Genomic DNA, 19,281 nt, shown 5'->3' on the forward strand with positions numbered 1-19,281 from the left:
TGAATGCTGCATTAGCATTACCCTAGCATTATCAAAGTATTAACATTATCCAAGCATTAACATTAACTAGATTAACATTAACCCATCATTAGCATTAAAATTAGCATTAGCTAGCCTTTGTATTAACTAGCATTAGCATAAACGAACATTACCCTAGCATTAATAACTGTTAGCATTACCTTCACATTAACCTAATAAGAAAATGCAAGTGAGGATGAATGTGCTGGCCCGCGTCATTGAACACTGCATTAGCATTAACTTTAACATTAGTTAGCCTTAACATTAACTCGCATCAACCTCGCATTAAATTTGCATTAACTAACATTTGCTAGCGTTAACATTAGCCTAGCAATAACATTATTTGCCTAGCCTTCGCCATAAGATAGCTGAATATTTTAAAAGTTGAATGGTTGGAATCCGTTGCAACCGCTGAAGTTCAAAGATGAAGCCGTTAAATCTTAAAACGCTGAAATTCTCAATCGAAATAAATGTGGGCATTTTTTAACAAAAAAAAAAAAAAAGTGTTTACACATTTTTTTTTTTTAAAGTTAAAAAAAGAAAAAAAATCAAAAGTGAAAACACCCCTGTGCTGAATTTTTGACACGTTTTGTTATTTTATTATTGTCAAAATCGGTCACACACTGAAGGAGTTGAACCGCACTAATGATGCTGAGAGTAAAAAGAACATTAAGATTGAGTTGAACGCGTCTCTCGCTCCAGGATTGTTTCGTTAGCAAGTCAAGTGCTCCAATCTCTGGGTTTGAAGTTGCACATCGGCAGCGACGCTTTTCAAAATCTAATTTGGAGGATAATCTTTCTATTGATGTCACTTAAAAAAATATTTTTCTTTTCCTCCTTTTCCATCTGCGATAAAGCCTCGCTGAGTGTGCGTTTCGGTGTGTGCGGCGCGACGAGATGTTCCCTCCCTCTGCTGGGCTGACGACGAGTCGTTGGTCTCACTTGGCGACACACAGAGAGAGAGAGAGAGCGTCGGAGTGTGCGCGCACTCATCGTTATGCACCACTGTAACTTTCAGTGCCTATCTGCATCTGTCTGTGGGAGCTCATGTGGCACACACACACACACAGCTATCATCCTCCGTGGCATTAATATTCATCTGTGTGTGCATTGAGCAGAACAGATTAGTGGGGGGAAATGATGAGCATGTAATGATAAGGGGACCGCAGCAGTCCTGATCGTCTAAACAAGTCTCCTTTAAACCCGAATGGAAAGGAAGCACGCAAACTCATTAAGGCTTAACAGCCATTAGATTAGCATTAGTTCCTCTTTAAAAGGGAATAATGCTGCTGGTTTGTAGCTAGCCATTCAAAGAACATCACCACCACTGGGATAGTATTAGAATCAGCCGTCTGTTGGCTTGTTCTGTCTTTTACAAAATGTGTCGAATTCTACAAGCTAATTGGTTGCTTGTGGAAAAACCAGGCGTGATACAAGATTTCAGGCAAGTTTAGAATTTTGGATGAAACGATATATCGTGCGACAAGATATGATAGTAAAGTCACACGACATAACGTACGCATGTATACTGTTCTAGTTTGATGTTTCAAACAACTTGTTATGCAAAGTTCACGCACAGATCAGAATAACTTGTTTTTGTAGAACGTCATGACGACATGATTTGGTTTTAATTTGAGACCGGCATGAATTGTCAGTCTCTGTTTTTGCGTTCTATTTGCAGAGTGGCACTTTGAAAAAGGAGCAAATGGTCCCATTTATTATTTATTTTTATTCCCATTGAGTTGAAAAGTTCATAACCAGAGTAAGTATGTAAGTAAGAGTAAAAGTCAAATAGATATCATGGTGCATTTTTAAAGTATCTCACATCATTATCATATGTGATCTAGTGCAGAGGTCTTCAACAGGGGGTCCGCGGAGGTACTGCTGGGGGGTCGCGAAAGTTTTGGTTAATTAGACTTTTTTTTTTTTTTTTTTTTTAAAAAAAAAAAAAGTTAGACATTTTTTTATATTCCCCCCCGCAATTTTTTCAATAAATTGAAATGTCTTTAAATACACATTAACATGAATCCAACACACTGTAGTGAACAGATAAATGGAGGCAGAAGATGTCTTTCCGTCAGCAATGCACACGTTCAGCGACACACAGGAGCTCTTTCAAGCTGGGCACTGGTTCATTCACCTGTCCCATCATACATTAGTGACTAATGTATGCCATCCATAGCTGGTTTGAGGATTCACTGCCCATACTACCTGTATGTTTAAAATTAAAACATGAATCTGTCAATTATGTTAATAGTTCAGTATTGTATGCAAGATAACAGGTATGTTTATGCATGCCAGTGGCACTAACAAGCATCAATAATTTTCGTTTCCACATTTATGTTGAACAAAAATGTCCATTTGAACAGCTTTTATGCAAAATGTTGTTACATGCAATTTGACAGACATTGTTGATCTTGGCAGGTATCAGTTTATTATGTTATGTTATGTTTATGAATGGCAGTGGCATGGCCACCCTACTCACTGTACCTTGGCACATGTTTAAAACTAAAAAACAAGAATATATAAACCTGTTTGTTATTTGAATATCTTAGTATTGAATGCACAATAGTACATTTATACATGGCACTATAGGACCAGTTTAATATAAAACACAATTTTATACAATATATATATAAGTAGGGGGTCCCCGCTCCATCTCTCCATCAGTTTGGGGGTCCTTGGCCTGGAAAACGTTGAAGACCCCTGATCTAGTGGAATGTGTACATTGTTCCACCCCTCGTGTCTACCTCACAGGGTGAAGTAATGATGCTAAGTAGGGATGTGAATCTTTGGGTGTCTCACGATTTGATGCATAGTGTGTTCAGGCAAATTATGGCATCAAAACAACACAGTTTGTATAAGATTATTTTAAATGAACTGATTCCAATGATGTAATCACACAAAGACAAAAGGTAACATTTATTCATGCTAAACACTATACATATATATATATATATAACTGCTTTTGTGCTGTTTATTTTTTATTTTTTTCACTTGTGATGTTTGACTTGTAATTAAAAAAAAATAAAATATTTAGTTTATGAATCGATTCTGAGTTGTGGATGATTAGAATTACGATTCTTACGTGAAACAATTTTTCCCCCGCCCCTAAGAGTATAAAAACTGTAAGATTTAAGTTATTTTCAACATATGGATCAAGAGCAATACCTTTAAAACAAGTCCATTTTAGTTCAAGTTTCATTGCTTTTTTTTTGGTTTTGTTTTTACCATTTTTATGCCATTTGCACCATTTTGTACATAGTAACCATGACAAAAAAACTAAAAAGTTTCAATACATTTTTGATTTGTCCATACATGAAACAATCTGAGCAAATTTTAAAACCCCAAAATATGAGATTATATGATGACACATGAAGTCCATGAATGGAATAATCCAGTATAAACGTGGGATAATGGCAATAGATAACATATTGATTCATTCAAATATCAAAAAATGTGGCTGTGTTGATATCGTCTTCTCATAAATGTGCAAAGAGTCAGTTAGAAAGTTGCAAATCTTCTCGGGAATCCATTCACCGTAGATCCTATTAACGAAGCACTTTAAAAAAAAAAAAAAACTTGTGTATTCTTCAATACGCCCTTTGACTACATGACTCACTTCATTTGAAGATTTGGAACATTTGATAGTGTTAACTCATGCGTACACTGATCTCTCAGATTAGAAACTAACCAACGTGACACATTTCCCTATTGGCCTTTGAATATAGCCTGGAATAAAATTATAAGTTTGTAATGACCATTTTTCCGTAGGTTTATTGCTACAAAGCACGCCTAGTACCAACCCAATCAAAACGAGCCACAGGAATGAGTCTTTAAACCTTGGAATAGGTTCCAAACGTAGGCTGTGGGTTCTAACTGAACGCTTGTTAAGTAAAGGCATCTGAAAATGAGATAAACCTTGCGCACTTCATTTTTAACATTTTACATGAAGATGTGAGGTGTATGACTTGTTTAAAGCTTTTTTTACCCCTTACATTTATAAAAATGAAAGCTTTATAGCTGCTGCGCAGCAATAATTGGGGCCAGGCAAACACATATTGCATTTGGACAATTTTGAAATGTTGGCAATTTGTTTTTAAGTGATTTATTGGCTCATAAATGAAAAAAAAATGTTTAAAAATGACATTTTACCATGAACTATAATTGTTCATGAGAGAAATTCCAAATGCTGTAAAAAATTAAAATCAGTTTGAGATAGAATCTTCATATTTTCCAAACATCTACAATGACTCAAATTTAGTTTTAATAATTTGCCAGTTTAACCCTTGTGCACACCTTTAAATTTACATACACGTGTACACAAATGGTCCGTCTCATAAAAGTGCAATACAAATGTACTCCATTATTTTTTTATTAAATATATTATAACTTACAAACCCTTTTCATGCTTGTATGCACTTTTTTTTTTAATCATGAGAACTACTAAATAAACAGTATTTCCTGAAATTAGCACCAAGGTGAAATATTTTTGATGAAAATATTACAGCCTTGTCATTAATTGATAGCAGAACTGAATTTAATGCGTTATTTTTGGCACAAGGACAGTTTTAAAGTTGTACACCTTGGATATGTTGCAAGATTAGAAATCCAGGCCTTGACTGAAATTTCCCTTTATTTTGAAGGTAGAGGCTTTAATCTATTAGGTATTAATTGAAAAAAACACATGTCAGGATTACAGTATATGAAAAATATGTGGTTAAAATGGGGGGCAATGGGGTAAATTTGGTCACGAGGTTACTAAGTGTCAGTGTGATGCATATCTCATTTTCTATACACAGAACTTTAGAATTAAGCAAATAAAAATGAAAAAAAATAAGAATTTACATTACCATTTATAATAAAACATTATGATGCAGTGCAGGCTCATTTTTTGACAAATCCAAAATCTGTGTGGATGATTTGTGTAGGACAGTCTGAAGATGGGCTGTAGGAAGTTTGGTGTTAATTAAGCTAAATTATGGGAGGTTTTATACATTTTACATTTAAAAAAAAAAAAAAAAAAAAAAAAAAAGAGAGTGATAAACTCCATAATTTGGTCTGCAACCTGGAGCCTCATGTGGGTCTTTGACTCTTATGCAGTGGCTCCCTATAACTTTAAAAAAAAAAAAAAACTATTGAAATAAAGACGTGTGCTTTTTTTGTTTTTTTAACAGAGGCTATTAATGATCAATGACAAATAAAGATATAACAATTTGTTAACCTAAAAATAAATAACCTGTGGCTAACCTTTAGTTTTAAATCCCTGGTAAAATAACTCAACCAACAAAAACACTATTCTGGAAGAAAATAGAGATTTTAATTTCATTCATTGAACCACCAATGTGCAGGTTAAATATGTATGTTTTATGTGTGGCAAGAAATTAGCAACTAGCATGTGTTATCAAATTCAAGATACTTTTTGTAGCCTTTCAAATACATTTAGTAAAAAAAAAAAAAAAATCTTTATAAAACATTGTGTTCATATGTAAGAATTTGAAGATGCAAGATACTGTTTTATTTCTTGATGTCAATTTATTTTTATTTTAACTGTTTTTAAGTTGCCATTTACATGATCAATTTAAATCAACTTAAATCAAACATTATTCTATATACTTTTTTTTTTTAACTGTATAGAATTTATTACACTGTTGTCTTTATTGAGAAGGTATTTTCTCAGCTCCAGGAGGACTTTAATCCAGGTGAGATGAGGCAAAATGGCTCCTTGCAGAGTAAAGGCTGCAGACCCCTGGTTTAAATGTACAACAATTATTCAGTATTGGGGCTACATTTTTTTTTCATGTAAGTTGCTAATCTGTAGCACATTTTTTTGAAAGTATGAACTTTAGAAGCTTGTTGTAGAGCCACCTTTAAGACTACTGGTTTGTTTTTGCAGCTGAGGCAATCTGGCATGATGGGACTGGACCTTTGTGCAGAACGTGGCGATTGGTCACACCTGGGAAGTAGGATTCCATTGGAACAAGAACACGCATCGTAGCAGTTATTTACCTTCTTGAGCATCTTTGGCGTCTTTATCTTTGATTTCCTCAGAGGTCATCTACTCAAAACAAGCACACACGTATACTTTTTAGGACTTGTGCAGCATGGGATGACCTCTGTAGGAATGGTTAGTCTCCGAGCTCACCCAGCTGCTTTCACTTAGCACGGCTGATTAATCAGCTGTGCTCAGGAGGCAGTGGGCGGAGCCTGCAACAGCAGTGAGCTCCAGCACCTGTGTCAGGTGGAGCGCGTTCACTGGGTTTAGTCGGTGAATGCTTTCTTTTAGCGTGACTTGTTTTCCTAGTGTAGAATGTGCATGTCATTAATTTACCATATTAAAATGAGCTCTGCCTCGAGGCAGGAAGTATCTGTTGGTTTTGTGTGTGAAGGTTTACAGCTTCTATATGTTCAATCCAGAAAAGAATCCATCATTCCATTCATTCACTTTCATACCAGGGGCCAATGGGTGGAGCTACTAACGTGCAAGTCCGACTAAGCTAGAGTATATAAAACAGTATTAAATTTAATCAGTAATAAAAGAACCACTCGTTTCAGGTTTAAAAAATGTTGCTTTAAAATATCGTACAATGGGGTTTCGGATCATTTCAAAATGCTGAGGTACAGTGTGGGGTGTCAAACTCTTTTTAGTTCAGGGGCCAAATATGGACCAGTTTGATCTCAAGTGAGCCGCAGATTTTCGGTAGGAAAACAAAAAATTGTGGCATCAATTGTGCCCTAGTTTTTAATATCATTCCCTGTTGGCTCTTCGCTTTAAAAATGATTGATTTTGTAACCAATGTTTGTGTAATTTAGAAGAATATTGTGGATTTGTTGGTAAGAAATTGCAACTTTTCCACAATTTGCAATCAAAAATGACTGCATTCATGTGATATAAACAAACAAAAACTACAAGCCCCTAAAATCTATTGTAGAGTTTCATTAAATTGGTGAATTATTTGGTAATGTACACAGTAATTTATGTGATGTCATGTTTAGTCTCTCCTGTGGGCCGAATTAGATGCTCTAAATGGCCAGATTTGTCCCCCCGGGCCTTGAGTTTGACACGTGGTCTAATACATCCCTAATATAAAGGTATAGTTTTAAAAATGTAAACTTTTAGAATAAAATGAAGCATGACTATTTCATGTACTTCACCAGGCTGTGAGCAGAACGGCATGTGATTCAAAATGTATTTTTAGATTAAAGCTAGTCTGAAGTATTTTACCTTGAAGCTAACAAACAAAAAGCTAGCTTTACAAAAATCTAAAAAATTAACTAACCCAAAACATTTAAGAATACATATAAAATTACATATTTTTAATAAACATTCTAAAGCAGGGGTGTTAAACTTATTTTAGTTCAGGGGTCAAATACAGACCAGTTTGAGCTTAGGAGTGCCGTAGATTTGAGCTCTAGTTTGCACTTCTACGTATACATTAAATACAAAATATGTAAGAAACTAACAATATCCAAGCAATGAGTGACAGATATCAGTCCTAACAGGAACTTCACTAGATTTTGTGACCAATTTCTATTTTATTAAGGGAAATATTATGTATTATTTTAAGACCTTTTTAAGAATTTTGAGTTCATGCGATATAAACACCAGGAGCGTTGAGTTTCATTTACACAATGTTTCAGGTTTTCTCTGTCATTTTTTTTAAACTTTCTCCTGCGGACAGAATTGGATGCTCCAACGTGCCCAATTTGGCCCCTGGGCCACGAGTTTGACACTTGTGTTTTAAACTATCACTAAAAATAAGAAGTGATGTTAAAATTGTAGTTAAGATCACTGAGTTCAACAATAGTGCCCCTCATAGCAGATGCTAACTGTAAAACGTAAAAGGGCCTAGATATCATTTTAATTAAATAATCTATCATATATACTGTATGTACCTTTTTCACATTTTTATTTTATACTAAAAACAAAGACTATAAAGGTGACCAAACCCTTCCAGAGCATTAGTGCCTAGCTGCATGGTGATATGAGAATAATGGCATTTGCTGCCTAAATTACAGCAACAGGTTGTCATGACAGAAGCAACGACGAGTATCTTCCGGGATCAATGGCATTGTATGGCACCACATTAGGCCGCCACTTGTGTTCAGACACACACGGTGGCGGTGTTTGCGTGGGTGGGTGGGGTCACTTAACGTGTCTTTAGGAAGGTAATCTACTCTCACACATCATGGATCAAAGGCCTGCTCGTCTCATGGTGGGCCACCCTGGTAGTGCTCCATGTTGTGGACACATCCACATCCAGACGAGGGAAAGGAAAAGAAGAAGAAGAAAAAAAAGCAGGCAGACGTTGATGGTTGCTATGGAAATGTTCCACAAAGCAAGAAAAGGGGCGAAAAGAGGAGGAAATGGGGATAAGGAGAAAGAAATCAGTCGGTCAATACGTTGCCAAGCAACACTCCACACTAACGAAGCCGGATTCGATAACTTGTTGATAACAGCGGTGTGTGTCTGAAATAGCGGCGTTATTAGCAGTGGCCGTGAAAAAGCCCCTGCTGTGACAAGCACCCAGTGGAGATAAGGGCTAAGACCTTCTATTAAAGCCAGGGTTAGTGGGCCTCACACACACACACACACACACACACACTGCAGAACAAAAGACCTTAGCAGACTCACACTATGAAGAACCACACAACAGGACCAAGTGAGTGGTGCTTAAAGATTTCTCTTTTTTTTTTTATTCAACTGTTTTTGTTTTTTTTTTTTTTTCCAAACCAGGAATGTACTAGTTTTTTTTCCTCTGGTTAGAGGTGTTTTTGGGAGGATTGGGAAGGGAAAAGAAGGGGGGAGGGGACCGGGGGGGGGGAGGGGGGGGGTCGCTGTGATGATTAGACACAAGGGTAAAAAGGGAGAAAAGTGAAGGAGGAGAGGAAACAAAAAAATTTAGAAAAATAAAATAAGCAATAAAGCGTTCACACACAGCGTCCCCAAAAATACAAAGTCTCAAAAACAGCATCACAGGTGGGGAAGCCACCTCGCTCTGTGTTCTCGGCCTCGTCCGCTACTGGCACAAAGACACTTTTACACACACACACACACACTTTTTTTTTTTTAACCAAACGAGAGGTGAGGGAGCTTAGTGTACCTGCCAACTCCTCCTCCTCCTTTTCTCCCCGCTTCCATACAAACACCATATTTTGCTTTAAAAACACAACGTTTTGTTGGGATGACCAAAAGCCAACGAGTCGACCAGTGATACAGCTTTTTTTTTTTTGACATGAAAATAAAAGAAGAACTAAACAGAAGAAGCGGGGGGAAAAAAGTCCGTCTTGACGTTCTGTTGAGAGAAAGGGGTGGGGGGGGGAGCACGTCGGTGGCCTGAACACAATACAGTGACATTTCCTTCATATTCGGAGTAGAAGTCATTAAAGTCCGGAAAGTTTGTTTGTTTTTTTTTTGTTTTTTTTTTAATTTAACCAACCCATTTTCATCCAAATACTTGTTTTTCACCATTTCAGAGTGGCTGAGGGGATAGTTAACAGACTCTTTATTTGGCTTGTAGGTTATTTTCTAAACTCTGAGCGTGTTTTAAATAGACACAGACATAAAGAACACAAGTCATAGGTGCACAGAAACAAGACTTTTTGAGGCGGATAGAATATTGTTATTTTTTTTTTCCCCTCTCCCTCTCATTTTTGTCTTTAAAAACCATTTCAACACAGTCAGATACAGTTCAAAAAACTCCTCCGTGGTATAAAACATATCAGAACATCATCGCTGTCGTGATGAACAAAGTCAATTCAGACAAATGTGACACTTAAGTATGAACGATATCTCAATATATGATGATAGATACTGATACAAAAAACACATCTGAGAAATGGCCCAGATTCAAACACTGGTTTCACACAGAAAAAACAAGGCTACAACACTGGAGGCTTTATGCGTGTGTGTGTGTGTGTGCGTGCGTGTGTGTGTTTGCATTTGTGTGTCAAAAAGGAAAGGAAAAGCTCTCCGTCGTCACCCAGCACACACAGAAGCCATAAACATATTTGAGCAACACAAAAACAGCTTTATTAGTATGCACATGTTCACATGTCGCACCTCTGAACACAGCGGTGTGTTATTGCCCTCTGAGGTCGAGGTGCTGGGCACGAGTGTGTGTGTGTGTGTGTGTGTGTTTGTGCTGAGAGAGAGAGAGGAGTGTGTTGACACGAAGGAGAAAACACCGCCACACAATCACACCTTTCATCACAACCCGTGTCCGTCGGGTTAATCACAGAAATCCAGTCATATGAAAGTAATCAGGTTCCTTTTTTAGTGTGTGTGTGTGTGTGTGTGTGTGTGCGTGTGTCAGAAAGAATGTATGTCATTCAATGCAATCAGGAGGCATCTGTGGCAGTCATTAAAAGTGTGAAATGTGTGTTAAAGTGTGTGGGAGGATGTGGTGGGACCGAGTGTACCAACAGCCAGGGGAGGAGGGGGGGATTTCTCTCGTTGTGTGTACCTGTGTGTGTGTGTGTGTGTGTGTGTGTGTGTGTGTGTGTGTGTGTGTGTGTGTGTGTGTGTGTGTGCGTGTGTGTGTGTGAGGCATTTCAACTCAATTTTACAATAACAAAAAAAAAAAAAGAAGAAGAAAAAGATTTGAAATGTGCCACCATGTGTGAAGGAGTCGGTATGTGTGCGTGTAACACGCGCTCGCTCCTTTCTATGGTTTAGAGTTCAACTCCAAAAAAAAAATCCATTTTCGGCTGTCGGTTCATCACCTCCATTCTGAGACGGAGCTTTCTCTTTTCTTTTTTTTTTTTTGTTTGTCCCTGGTCACTCTCCATCCTTTCCTTCCTTCTTTGAGATCCTTCATCTCTCACTCCCCCCCCCCCCCCCCCCCCCCCCCTTCTCTCTCTCCACCAGTTCTTTTTCGTTATTGTGCAATTGTTTTCCATCACAGCCTTGTCATATTTCCTTCTTTCTTTCCCTCCCTCCCCTCGCATTTTCTTCCTCTTAAAGTTTTGCATTCAGTCGCGTCTTTTATTCCTCCTTCCCAGACGGCGCGCTCTCTGGCCCTATTTTGCTTTATTTGTTGCATTCATATCCTCCGCCCCCCACGCCCCCAACCCTGGCTTCTTTTTTTTTTAAAGGCTTGTGGAAAAAAAAACAACAAAACAGGAATAAACTTTCATCGATGGTTCTACCTCAACACGTCCACAAACGAGGTCTAAACTTCAAAACTACAGCATAGTACAAGGAGCTATAAAAATATACACAGAGTTCAGAGACCCTGGTGGGAGGAATAGATGATGGGGGGGGGGGGGGGTGAATGAGAGAGGAAATAGGTCTCTGCTCGCCCGGTAAAACTGGGGGGGAAACGATTAAATTAATATACATAAAGTTACGCCGAAAAAAAACAAGGTCAATCTAAGCTGTGACAAAGAAAAACTGCAGATAAAAATATCTAACAACAGAAGTGGGTAGAAAACAATAAAGCAAAAGGAACGGGAAAAAGAAACATCGAAAAATTATTTACGGGGTATTCATATATAGCATCTATAAGTGTTGGTAGCTATTAAAAAAATCTCACTATTTTTTTTTTTTGATAATCGCTCACTATTTTGTGTTTTGGTATTTAAGACAAGTCTAAAGAATGCACACGTACTCACAGTCGCACGCGCAAAGCAAATCCCAGGCACGCACACACACGCACACATTATTAAAATATACAAGATTCTGAGTGTCGCTGATCAGACCACCTCAGGCCAGGGCTTGGTCATGTGACCACTGCTGGGTTGAGTCTCAGGTCCCACTTCAATTTGATTTGATTTTTTTTTTTCCTCTGATGAAACAAACACAAACAAACTAGAATCCTAGAGTTGAGTTAGTGGGAGGGGCTAGAGTCTGGCTGGCCAATGGGGGCGGTGGATTATAGGCAGGTGTGGCCTCTGAAGTCAGAGTTCGGTCGGGGTTGCAGTTTTTCAGTACTTTTTTTTTCTTTCAAAGTTGAAGTCTTTCTTCTTCTTCGTTTTTCCTCCTTTTTTTTCTAAAAAATATGTCCCGACGTTGGGTCCTTACTCCTACAAAAAAAAAAAAAAAAAGCATGTGGTGCGCACACACTAAGGTTTCAGGAGCTGACTCTGTAATTCAGCACAGGCGGGGGCTCATTGAGCTCTGAGCTTAGAAGAAGGGGCACTGAGAGGCTCTTACTCCTTTGTTAGGACCGTGTGAAGTAGGGCTATGTACCATTATGACATTGCCCGTTACACACACCTAGTAGCCCATTAGTATGAGAATGAGGTGGGGTGTTGGCAAGAAACTCAACTGTGGCCAGATGTGGGGGGACACAATGGGAAATACTGGTAGAATTGAGGGACTCAGGGTTAGAGCTTTTCTCGTTTGGAGCAAGTAAGAAGGATTAGTTGATAACTGGTGAAGAAGGAGTTGGACATGTCCAAGCGAGTAGATCTATGGCCGTCTCATACTTTGTAGTAGATGTTGGCTGGGCTCTGAGGCGGCATTTCCTGGACAATGTAGACGGGGTGTCCGTAGTCCCCGCTCACCTTCTCGTAGTGCGGGCAATAGGCAGAGTCCGACGTCCTCAGAGGGATGATGATGTCGCTGGGTTCGGAACCATTGTTGTTGGAGTTGCTGATGCCTCCCCCGCCACCTCGCTTGGGGCTGGTGAGGGAGGACAGTGACAGCGGAGGGTGGTGGGTGTCTGAGTGCTTGGCATGCCGTCGCCGGTAGCACACGATGCAGATCACGGCAGTGACCAAAAGGAGGAAGGCGGAACCTCCGGCAGCACCGGCGATAAGGGCGATGTTGGAGGTTTGGAAGGGGCCGTTCTCGCCTCTACCATCGTCCCCAAAGGGTCCTCGAGGATGGGTGGCGTTTCCGGCACCACCTGAATGAAAAAGCACAACATTTAGGTTAACAGAAAAATATGGATATGAAGCAATGTTAACTCTTTGTTGTGGCAGTTTGAATGAAAGAGACGAAGTCTAGCTTTAGGGTTGCTGGTCAGATGCGGACACAAGGTTTATTTGTGAAAGGGTTTTGGGGAGCAGATCAAGCACGTAAACAAGCTTTCAGTGTGTACGCCTCAGTGAATCTCATGCTGTTCAGTGTTCTCAGGTTTTTGTATGTTGCTGATAGCGGTAGTCATAACATCGCAGAGCCTCCTCAGGCAGAGACCTTGGTGAATGCTATCAGTGTATGATGGTATCTGGCCTGTTTAGGGCAGTATGATCAGAACTGACCGGGAGAGTTCTGTTAACTTCGAAAAGAATATTGCAAAATAAGCTTATAGCATATACTGTAGACAAACTGATAAAGCTATAGAGCTTTACTAGTGTAAGAATTCAGTTTCATGGTTGTGTCTTAAAATGTTTCATTCTTTAACCCTCGAGGCACCTTTGAAAAAAAAGTTATGCTCTTTGCGCCTCGGTACCAACAACTTCAGACCTAACCATACATAGAAAGTTTTCATTTTATTTCTGTATTTTTCATTTATTTATTCATTTTCCTTTTTGTGATTTTTCTGTCATAAAAACACTATATTTTTTTAATTAAGAAAAACACCAAAAAAAAAAGTATTTTTCTCAAAAATAAGGTGCAAAGTGGAATAATTGGTATGAAGTTTTTACGCCTGGACTAGGTTAGTAATTGTTTGGTACATTGATTTTGAGGTATTATTACAATTAGAGCTATGAACATTTATTGAAAAAAAAAAAAAAAAAAAAAAAAAAACTACACTCTTTGAGCTTATATACCAAAACGGTACCCTTCATAAAAGTGTCTTCAAAATGTCATAAAAACCTAACCACAAATGGAAAGTTTTTCATTATATTTTCATTTATCATAAAAACACAATTTTTTTTCAAAAAGTAACATGCAAATTATGCATTTTTTCCTCAAAAAATTTGGTGTATTTTGAAGGTAGAGGCTTAGATATATTAGGTATTTATGAGAAAACCACTGTTATATGTCAGGATAACAGTATGTGGTTATAATGGGACCAAATCAGTCCTGAACTCAAAGAGCGTCGGTACATTTTATATCTGCCGTTCTATTCATGTTGCAATAAAAGTGATCATGGAATTATGAACATGACAATAAGATAATACTCCTGGCCATGGTTCATACAATTAATAATAATAATAATAATAATAATAATAATGCCTTGAATTTTATATAGCACTTTATCATAGACACTCAAAGCACTTTACAGAATTAAGACATTATTCTTTCACGCCACACTTAGTAGTGGTAAGCTACTATTGTAGCCACAGCTGCCCTAGGGCAGACTGACGGAAGCGAGGCTGCCATAGTGCACCATCTGTCCCTCCGACCACCAACACTCACTCACACACTACATTCATACTAGGCAATGTGGGTGAAGTGCCTTGCCCAAGGACACAATGACAGATACCACTGTCACCCCACTGTCTTTAAACTGAATGAGATATTGAGAATTTAAAAAACTGAATAAGCAGACGGTACAGGTTGGGTCCCCAACGGTGCCCTGAGGGTTAAAGGGGGGTACAACAGACAAACTTTGGGAACCACTGGCATATAAACTGTACTGTAATGGTGAAGGTGGAGCGCAATGGTTGGTGGTTGGCTGCACCCAGAGGAATTCAGCTAATCTCACACAGGGTATATGTGGTCTTTTTATTGATGTGATGAAGTGGACAGGAGAGCATATAAAAAGGAGAAGAATGTCTTCAGAGAGTGTGTACATACTATAAAGTATATACAGTTGCGGACAGCTTGGCTTAGCCGCTGTGTCTATCTAGGTAACACACTCTTATTTCTCTAACCCTAACAACTGTATTTACTTAGTCTTACAGCCACCCACAAAAAGGGACTCTCCCAGTTCTGCTGCTACAAGCAGACCACACACTCCGACTGCCTGCTGGCTTTCTGGCCCGCCTGTCTGTCTGTCTGTCTGTCTGTCTGTAGGTCCGTCGCCGTGACCTGCCTGTTTATTGTGTGTCAAACTGTCCAACTACGCTTTTTGTTTGTCAGCCGACGGCTCCACTTTTGTTGCGTGTCTCTTCAGAAACCTAAGATCTTCACAACCTTGCAGCTTTCTCTCAGCAGGAGGTCAGATCAGAACCCAGCAGGTGGATAGAGACCGTGTGAGTGTAAGTTGTGGACCGGTTAAAGCAGGTAATGTGAGTCTCAGTCATATGGGACATTTTGGATTGGTCAATCATTATTCCTGGCACACGTCCCATTCTTTCCTCGTTCTCGCTCTCTCCTTGCTCGCCCTCGCTCCGTGGCTTTCTCTATCTTGGAGTTATTGTAGCCTTAATGACCTACCTGGCTTTGAGCTCAGCGCCTGGCAACACACGCACAACACTGGAGTACATTGGCGTGTGTGCAAATGCACCCGAACGCAGCTCACCTGCTGCTCGCTCGTCCCCCCCGTTGGGCCGAACTGACTTGGAGCTCTAATGCCCAATGACAATTACGCTCCCCTACTCCTCCGTCTACTTTGTCCCTCCTTCCATTAACCCAACATCATTCATTCTCCATCTCTAAACTGCCGCCTTTCATTACTATATCCCATTTTTTGCTCCCTCCCTCCCTCCCCTGTCACTTTATCACAGTGTTTCTCAAATGGGGGTACGTGATGGCACTACAGGGGGTACTTGAGAGAGAGAAAGGAAAATGAACAAATGAAAGTATTGAAAATATGGGGTTTGATAATGTTTACTTTTAGTTAAAAATGATAATCATACTAAATATTACCAGCAACTCACAAAACGACAACAAAAACACACAAAACAAGACAAAAAATACACTGAATAATAAAAAGAGCAACAACAAAATGACACCAAAAACACACGCACTCAGAGAGAAACGGAGACAATTTAAAAAATTACCAACAACACACCGAAACCAAAAAAAACAAAACACAAATTAAGATAAAAAAGTATACTGAAGAATAAAAAGAATAGACAAACAACAACAACAACATACACAAAATGATCTGGATTAGAACATAAACTGAAAGGAGGGAGGGAGATAGTATAGAAATAAATCTATTTAGGATGCACTGAATACTGTTTCATTCCACTTATTTACAAAATGAGATTATTTAAAATGTGTGTTGTCACTCATTAATTCCATCATTATGATTTATAGATGTTTTTATCGAATTCTTGGTAATATGTTGTCAGAAATAAAAGAAAGGGGGTACTTGACGAAATTTCTATGTAACTCCATATTTCACCTTGTTTTTAGAGTCTAGAGGTTACAGATCATTTAACCGCTGCTTATTTTTATTGTATTTCCTAATAATATGGTAGAGGTTTTTGTTTTTATTGTTATTTAAAGAAAGTTATCAGTACCTAAACATTTTTACATCTACACGGACGAGGTTTAAACTGTGGCTCTGTTAAAATAGAGGAATCGTTGAATAAATAACTTTTGCACTGAACAAAATCCTTCGCAAAATGACATCATTAATGAAAATGCATTAACTTCATGTGTAAACAGGCCCCCTGTTTAGAACCACAGCAGGGACTTCATACATTACCACACAGTCGGCAACATTTAGCTAAAAAGGCTAACATGGTGCAATAGCTTTGTAACTCCATTTATAGTTACTATCAATACACTCTTGAGAGGTACTTTTACTTTTAATAACGTATACAAAAATAATAATAACTTTGTATACGTTATTAAAAGTAAACTAAAAAGATGACAGCATGCTTTCTGTCACCTAGCGTTAGCATTAGCAATCATTCAGGCTGTAGTCTGACCACTATAACCAGGTTTGGGATTTCACTTTGTTTATAAAGCATCTTTAAATACAGTATACGTACAATATATACAATCTAATATGAAATATTAGATTGAAAGGAAGCTATAGCGCCTGAGGAGGAGTTTAGTATGCTAAAGTCAGCATATTTGCGTTACTTTTGGTTATCACTACATCTAAATAGCACAAATACAGTATGACTGCTTCTACTGGGGGAATTTAATCTCAGTATTTATGTGACCGCTTGATACAAATACATTTTCAGGACAGTAGCTAGCCTATAGCAACGCTACAAGTTGGCTGAGATGCTAGCATGATTAAAAAAATGACTTTTAATGCAGGAAAATTAAATAATAATAATAATCCATTTTTGTTTATTTTTGTTTTCAGAGTACGGAGGTAAAGTCACCGGACAGCCCGGTGTCCCGTACTGAGTTTACCTCCGTACTGAGATTATAACCCTAACCTTAACCCAATCCAAAAAACAAAACAAAAATCACGTGAGTGCGCGTGTGCACGCATGCACATACAGTATAAGCGCATATATACGTAATCTCAGTACGATGCGAACACAGTACATGACACTGGGGATATTTTACAAATTAATTTAGTTCTCAGAGTTTGACAGGAGGCTGCAGGAGTCATTTGGTGTTGGATTATGACTTATTCGGCTTAGCGGTTCATACGACATGTTGGTTGAGATGCTAGCAAAATTGAACAACGACTAAAAAAATCCCCACGTTGACTGTTAATTAGGAAACCATACGCCCAGATTTACCCGGAAATGTCCACTTTTCACGTCTTGTCCTGAGATACAAATGAATGAAATTGTCCGGGTTTCCCAGGGACCTTGAACGCATCTCAGGAACACGTTCATTTAAAAGGCTGTAACTCTGCTAATATTTGCTCTATCTGAGAAAAACCACCAGATTCTGAAAGCTAAAGATTTGCTCTTTAAAGCCAATATTCATTACTTGATTCACGAGGACATGCAGTAATGCATAATAAAGGTAAATGACTTGACTCACCACTGATTCCAGATTTTTTTTTTCAAGTCTTTGTTATAAAGAGAGAGAAATACATTTTTAAACTAACAACGTATTTATTTATCATATTTTATTTTTGCCATTACAAGGTAGATTCAACAAAACGTTGTGTACTTTTAGTATGACGATGTCGGCCCAAGTCTCCTCTTTTTTGGTATTTAAAATATGGTCACCCTACCGTTAATCCTCTCTGACCTTTGGGTGGACAGCTAAAAGACAAATGTGAAAGCACTTTGTTGATGCTTTAGTTCATGTAAAAGCACAAAATCAGTGATTTTAAAGCAGCTACATTACTTTTTCATTTAAACAACTTAGACATTATCTGTTTCCGTTTCTATTCTTGGGAAATGAAAGCTTGATACTTAAAATGATTTTTTTTTTTTCTCTAGGTAATGTCGTGCTATACACGATGCAGGTGTTCACTTTAATAAAAATGCACATATTCAACATAATTCCAACTGAAGTCAAATTAACAAGTGTGTGCTTATACATTATTAAGTGTGTCAAACAGGTGTAAAAAAAAAAAAAAAACATCTCTATTTATGCGTACACGTGTGTGAATAAAACATTACGTGGCCTTTCTCCTATCTCAGGGAAAACCATGCGTAGGTTACCATAATTTCCATTTCACACTAATAAATCTCACCTATATGGGCAAGTGGTTAGAAAACGCGTGATTCCCTTATTTCACACATTTTGTATTGTACATGAATAGAGGAGAGAAATGTAGATGCTGGTAGCTGGTGTTGGTGCAACCTTCTCTTCTGAAACACGGAGGTGAAGCATCATACTAACCTCACTCATTTGCATCTTTGCATTCGGTTGCCTTTATCATCCCTTTTCATTGTTTTTCTTCCTGTATTTAAACAGAGCTACAGACACCAGACAACAACACTCCAACTACTCCTGTCCCTTGCTCTCTCTCTCTCTCTTTCTTTTTCTCTTTTCTCTGCCTTGCTTCTCTTTCCCAAGGTAGCTATTAGCCATCCATCCCTTGCCTCCAGCACTTAGCTCGGAGGGCCGGGTGCTGAAAACGATGAGGAGGGGGATGCGGAGTGGAGAAGAGGAAGAAATATGGAATTAAACCGAGAGATCCACAGATGTCACCACTGCACATTCTCCATCTGTTGCCCCCCCCCCTCCGTCTCTCCCTCTCTCTGCTGCTTTTCTTCTCCATCTCACTATTTCAGCCATTCTACGGATAAATCTACAGTGGATAATCTCTATTTAGTGCCTTGCTTACCTGGGTTTCTGCTGGTGGTGCGTCCTGCTGGTGGCTCCTTCTTTGGTGGCAGTCCGTACTGGCCTGGGGAAGGAAAAAAATATGGCGTGAATCAGTTTTAATGTAAGTTTTCGTCATGACATACAATATTTTTTTGAGTAAAAATTAGGCAGTGGCTATCTGCACGGTTGCCGTATCAATACACCGACATTCTATCCTTACGCAGCCCACTATTTGGCCAGTTTAGGTCACGTGATAGGTCAGTTATTGG

General features: G+C 38.6%; 1 protein-coding gene across 1 annotated transcript in view; it reads right to left on the minus strand.

Moving 5' to 3' along the window:
• Positions 1–11,874: 11,874 nt before the first annotated feature.
• Positions 11,875–19,281, minus strand: part of LOC114480290 (ephrin-B2-like) — a 125,244-nt gene continuing 117,837 nt past the window's right edge. Inside the window, exons 4-5 of the mRNA XM_028474293.1 lie at positions 19,032–19,094; positions 11,875–12,872 (exon numbers count right to left, since the gene is read on the minus strand). Of these exons, the coding sequence (XP_028330094.1) occupies positions 12,445–12,872; positions 19,032–19,094 (491 nt within the window). The 3' untranslated portion in view covers positions 11,875–12,444. The remainder of the gene's footprint in view (positions 12,873–19,031; positions 19,095–19,281) is intronic.

This window comes from Gouania willdenowi, chromosome 18, assembly GCF_900634775.1.
Source record: "Gouania willdenowi chromosome 18, fGouWil2.1, whole genome shotgun sequence".
Classification (NCBI taxonomy): domain Eukaryota; kingdom Metazoa; phylum Chordata; class Actinopteri; order Blenniiformes; family Gobiesocidae; genus Gouania; species Gouania willdenowi.